Source organism: Schistosoma mansoni, chromosome 1, assembly GCF_000237925.1.
Source record: "Schistosoma mansoni strain Puerto Rico chromosome 1, complete genome".
NCBI classification, from domain to species: Eukaryota; Metazoa; Platyhelminthes; class Trematoda; order Strigeidida; family Schistosomatidae; genus Schistosoma; species Schistosoma mansoni.
Window position 1 is genome coordinate 35,745,534 of NC_031495.1, and position 6,463 is coordinate 35,751,996.

General features: G+C 44.1%; 1 protein-coding gene across 1 annotated transcript; it reads left to right on the plus strand.

Moving 5' to 3' along the window:
* Positions 1–329: 329 nt before the first annotated feature.
* Positions 330–4,478, plus strand: Smp_195130 (KRAB-A domain-containing protein; the record flags this gene model as incomplete). The annotated part of the gene is made up of 1 exon (XM_018794234.1): positions 330–4,478. One exon carries the CDS (start codon positions 330–332, stop codon positions 4,476–4,478), a length of 4,149 nt encoding a protein of 1,382 aa, XP_018648667.1.
* Between the last annotated feature and the right edge of the window lie 1,985 nt (positions 4,479–6,463).

The window sequence follows — 6,463 nt, forward strand, 5'->3', positions numbered from 1 at the left end:
CTGTAACGGAGTTGAAATTGCTATGTATGATATACTAATGCATTCTATTTTCTTTCTGTTGCAGGGCGACTAAACATAAACTCTTTGGAGGAAGAAGAACAAGCCCTATGTACACTAACCTTACAGGATGACTCATAAGACTACTTTGTAAACTGACTCTTCCCGCTGTACCCTCGCGCACCGCGCTTTTTGATTTTGAAATAAAGAGGCTTGTGATTCCCACTGTGTTCTCTCTTGGTGTGAAGTCCTCGTTTAACATTGTGTGCTGTGCTGTTTTCAGATCTGTACTGCTGTTCTCTAACTGCTGATTCCACGTGTTACAAGTGGTGATGGAGGTGTTCACTAAAAAACGCGATGAAAACCTGAACGAACCGCCGGTGATTCCAGTCAAGCCAACTACTGGCTCAGCTCCCCGTCAACCGCCACTCCTGGAAAACTCGTCAGACTATACAGTGTGGAAGTTCAAAGTTGTAGCATATCTTCGTAAAGTTCCAGCTTCGGAACAATTCGATTATCTGGTGTCCTACCTCAGTGACGAAGCTACCAAAAGAGCTATAGTTAACGGGTTTGCGGCGGACAATACTCTCGCTCAGAACTGGAAGATTCTCGATGATTGTTTTTCGACGCCGGTGGATCCCCAACAAGCAGCCATCCGATTTTTGTCACGACATCAAACACCCGGCGAGAATCCAATGGATTATTTTAATTCTTTGCAACAGATGGCTGTGCAAGCGTTTCCTTGTCTTGATGCCACTGGAAGAGATGAATTGATCAAGTCTCGGTTCGTGGAAGGGTTACTATCCAGTACCTTGAAGGAACACTGCTTACTAAACCCTCCAACAGACATAAATTCCTTAAAAAGAGTTACATTCCGGTTCATGGCAGCCGAGCAGCTTAAAAGCCCACTTGACATGCACCAGCCAACTGCGATGGCAGTAATGCAGCCCACAAAAGCGAGTCGCCCACTGAACCCTCAACGCATATCTAACGTTACCCGGTCTTCCCACTGGAACAGCAGTCGAAGACAGTTCAATCCCACTGAGAAGAAGTGGAGACCAACGAATAGTTATCATGGTCGTCAATCCGAATGCCCGTACTGTCGAAGGTTTGGCAAAAACGCAAAGAAATGTGGTCATAATCGTTTTGGTAACACAAGTAAGCCGTACATTTTCCATTTATCTTCTTATGCTAACCATGTGCGTCCCATCACCATTAAGGCTAGAGTACAGGGTATCGATATCGAAGTTTTATTAGACACCGGAGCGTCAGTATCCCTAATTAAGAGCGAGTTTTTAGGAAGGCTTAATCGTAAAGTCCAACAGACGCGACACCCATCCACATTACTCACAGCTAGCGGAGACCCATTGAAAGTGAACTCTAAGGTATGGTTGGACCTAATGATAGATAGACATTCGTTCCGTCATGGGTTTTTAGTTTGTCCGACTTTGACTTGGGATATGATACTCGGAGTCGACTTCATGTTAGAACATAAAGCTTGTATATTTATGGACAGCTTGGAAGCTAAATTTGGAGAGACTAAAATACGCTTGCACCATACTAACACGCCATTTAAAGTTGTGTCATATGTGGGAATCTCAGACCTGGTGCGACAAGTAAACGACAAACGAACACTAAAAGAGAAAGATCGACATGCAACGATTGCCGTGCTTCAACAGTTTAGTTCGGTATTCGAAGAGAGTATTTCCGGCAATCGCACGAGTACGGTGCAACACACCATTTGCACGGGGGACCACAGACCACTTAGGCAACCGCCTCGTAGAGTGCCAGTACACTATCAACCACAACTGGATACGATGATAAAGGATATGCTTGACAAGAATATTATAGTACCGTCATCATCCCCCTGGGCATCACCTATCGTCCTGGTTAAAAAGAAAGATTCCTCTTTGCGTCTCTGCATAGACTATCGACGCCTTAACGCTATAACTAAGCGTGACTCTTTTCCTCTTCCGAGAATCGATGCTATATTAGACGCTTTGAGTGGCGCATGTTGGTTTTCAACGTTAGACCTAGCATCAGGGTACTGGCAAGTGGAAGTCAGACCACAAGATAGAAAGAAAACCGCATTTGTAGTGCCCAATGGGTTGTACGAATTCCAAGTAATGCCTTTCGGTCTAACGAATGCCCCAGCTACCTTCCAAAGATTAATGCAAACAGTTTTACAAGATATAGTACCTCATAAATGTTTGATTTATCTCGATGACATTATTGTGTATGGTAGCACACCCGAGCAACATAATGCTAATCTGAAAGCAGTTCTCCATCGCCTTCAACAACACAACCTAAAAGTAAAACCGTCCAAATGCCGTCTGCTGCAGAAAGAAGTAGTTTTCTTAGGACATCGTATCACTGCAGATGGAGTAGGCACCGATAAAGAAAAGACACGTGTCATTGTTAATTGGCCACAGCCCAAATCACCTGAAGACGTTCGTAGCTTTCTTGGCCTAGCTTCTTACTACAGACGCTTTGTCCGTGATTTTGCATCGTTAGCAGCACCCTTACACCGTTTGACGCACAAAGGACGAAAATTTTTATGGACTACAGAATGTCAACAGGCGTTCGATGTTTTGAAGACACGACTGAGCTCTCCACCTATATTAGCCGTTCCGGATACCTCAGTAAGCGGGGGAGAATTTATACTTGATACGGACGCCAGTTCCTCCGCTATTGGAGCAGTCCTATCACAAGTGGCCCCAGATGGGCAAGAAAGAGTTATTGCGTACGCTAGCCGTCGACTGGATAAGAGCGAAACAAGATATTCGACAACGCGTCGAGAGATGTTAGCATTAGTAAAATTCTTACAACACTTCCGCCATTATTTACTAGGTAAACCTTTCCGTGTACGCACAGACCACCGTGCATTACAATGGCTCCGCTCCTTCCGCGAACCAGAAGGCCAAGTGGCACGCTGGCAAGAACGATTACAAGAGTTCGATTTCACATGCGAGTACCGACCTGGAAGCCGACATACAAACGCAGACGCTCTTTCCCGCATACCTCAAACCGCAGGTACTGTTAATGCAGTTCTTAGCACAGCCGTAGAGATCGATTGGCCTTCCCTGCAAGCAGCAGACCCAGACATGCAGATTATATATCAAAGACAGTTGCAGGGAAACCATAAACCATCCATGAAAGAGTTAAAGGATCAATCATTAACAACTCGCCGTATTTGCACTAAATGGAGTAATCTAAAATTATATGGTGACACGTTGTTCTTAATTAACGAAGCGAGACAACCTCTATTGGTAGTACCACGGATAAAAGTCGAGAGCATTGTGGAGCAGGTGCACCGCGAACTAGGTCATGCAGGAGAACGAAGAACGGAATACGCGGTCCGCCAGCGCTTTTGGTGGCCATCCATGCATGAAGATGTAGTGCAAATTTGCAAAAATTGTAACACGTGCTACCGTTTCAAATCGCCTCGACAGACATCTCGTGCACCGTTAACTCCCATGGTGACCACAGGACCACATCAGCGGGTGGGCATAGATATTATGGGACCATTAACAACAACAAAGAAAGGGAATCGCTACATACTGGTTATGGTAGATTACTTTACTAAATGGTGCGAAGCAGTACCCCTTCCCCAGCAAGACGCTCTTACGGTCGCCCGAGCTTTCATCGATCATTGGGTTTCCCGTTATGGCGCTCCCTTCTCACTTCATTCTGATCAAGGTCCAGCCTTTGAAAGTCGCCTCATCGCCGAGATATGCCAGCTTTTGGGAATCAGGAAGACACGAACCACTGCGTATCACCCAGAAGGTAACGGGCTTGTAGAAAGAACAAACAGAAGTATTAAAGCCATATTGCAAGCGTTTGTGAGCAGATCGTCGCAGGAGTTATGGGATGATGTCCTTCCTCAGTGCCTTTTAGCATATCGTACATCCGTACATGGCTCCACCGGGTTTTCACCCGCTATTTTATTATTTGGACATGAATTACGTCTACCAGTGGAAATACAGACGCCCCTGCTGCCCTGCGAAGAACAAGAGCATGTACCGTACATACGTACTCTCCGTAACCGCTTGGCTGATGCATACCGCTTGGTCAGCAGCAATTTGCGCAAAGCTAGTGAACATCAAAAGGACTTGTACGATCGTCGGGTGCACGGACCAGTGTATAAGGTCGGTGATCGCGTTTGGCTACGTCGCCCCATGGCATCGTCAGGGAGTTGCAGTAAATTTCACCAGCCATGGCAAGGCCCCTTTGAAATCGTCCTCATCCGATCCCCCACTACGTTCGTATTACGTAACTTGCAACGACCCCAGGATGACGTGATGATTGTACACTATAACCAAATAAAACCAGATAAGATGACAGTCTCCTCGGATACTCAGTTCGCCAATCCACCGCCTGCCACTACGTTTTATGAGGTACCATCAGAAGGAGGGACAGCATATCCATGTCCGAGACCAGGCACTGAGGACAGTGCCTATTTAAGAGAGGGGGCGGTGTAACGGAGTTGAAATTGCTATGTATGATATACTAATGCATTCTATTTTCTTTCTGTTGCAGGGCGACTAAACATAAACTCTTTGGAGGAAGAAGAACAAGCCCTATGTACACTAACCTTACAGGATGACTCATAAGACTACTTTGTAAACTGACTCTTCCCGCTGTACCCTCGCGCACCGCGCTTTTTGATTTTGAAATAAAGAGGCTCGTGATTCCTACTGTGTTCTCTCTTGGTGTGAAGTCCTCGTTTAACATTGTGTGCTGTGCTGTTTTTCAGATCTGTACTGCTGTTCTCTAACTGCTGATTCCACGTGTTACAATAAACTGTTGTCCGATTTCGACACAGCCATCGGCTGTCTTTGTACTATGGAAGCCTTTACTATTCCATTCTTGAACGACGCGTTAAACGCCTAGACACCTCACAAGTTGAGGTTTGTAATTAAACTTTGTGTTTATATAATAATAGAACCGCTTTTGTAGACAAATCGTTGTTTTGGAACTTCGATTTTGCGCGTATCTCAATCGGGTCATTTGGACGCTTTGATAGACTTAACAGTTCTCAACTTTGGTCTCATTGGTGTGGATACAGTTCTGAACTTTGGTCCTAATTGGTAAAGATACTTGCTGTAACTAATTTGGTCGGAATCGAGTCTGGTTCATTCATCCCAACGATGACGAAAACGAGAAGGATGAAGTACAACGATGACAGTTCCCAAGACACAGACAATTCTAATGCTGAGAATATTATTCCTTCAGTTTCTAAGGTGAATTCACCTATTTCTTTAAATCTTGCTCTTGATAATGTTTTACTTAACCCCAAAGACAGCTGTTCTGTAAGGGACAACTATGTAGAGACTAGATGTAGCATAGAAGACGGAGTTGTTTCTAGGGAAAAGGAAGTAGAAAAGATTGAGTTAGAGATTAGAGAACTTCAACTACGCAAACGACTGTCAGAGTTAACCCCGAACTCTTTAAGCCAAGTGAGAAAAGCAAGAGAGATCAACGAGTCATTGGGGTCTCGATCTGGGGACGTAACACCAGCAGCCTCGTTAAGGCGCCAATACACTACTGCACATTTGAGCGGAGCGGTGCAACTCAAAGCACAAGCGGATAGTATTGAAGATGCAACGGATATTCTAGTTTTACAACTGGATACCAGTAGCACCTTCTATGTTCGATCGTTCCCAGTCAGATAGAAATCAGAAGTCAAACGAGAAGAGGCAGGAAAGATATATTTGATTCGTTACCAATATATCGAGGACCTTTTCTATAAGCTGGCTAATGAAACGTAGGAGCTGTGTCCCACGCTGTGTTGAAACGTGATCTGGTGCGGATGCATGACCGAAAGCCTTCAGCTAAACAAGTCCACTTAAACAACGTGGTCAGCATCCAATGTCGAACACTTAATGAGCTATTGATTTTGGGGAATTATTTACAGCTACAGATCACTCCCCCCCTAGTGAGGTAGTGATGCCCCTAAGACGTGACCAGCCAGAAGTTTAAACCCAACGAGTTTGTCGTTGGTAAACACTCTTCTGATAGCTTGCTTCGTTTAGCAGCGTCTGGTCGTCTTTCCTTAAACTATGGGACCAAAATGTACAACGTAGCAATAAAGAAATATAGTACAATGAAAATTTCGGTTCCTTGCGAAACTTCGTCGTTCTTTTCCAGCCGTCCTGGAAAAGAGGAAAAATAGAACGTGTGAGTGCATGTCGAAAATACACTCGTACTTGCGTAAGGACACAAGATGAGCGGAAAAAAAATAAACTGATACACTTACAAACAGCGTAAAAGCGATCGGGAAAAAAAGGTTTTCTTTTGGGTTTTTTTTATGTATAAAAATATATATATACGCTCAAAAAAAAATAAAAATGTTTTTTTTTATATAAATAAAAAAATGAGCATATTAAAAAAAATTTTATAATGAACTATGAAAGGGTAAAACAAGATAAAGCTTATGTCCTACGTGCATATTCGTATAAGAGTT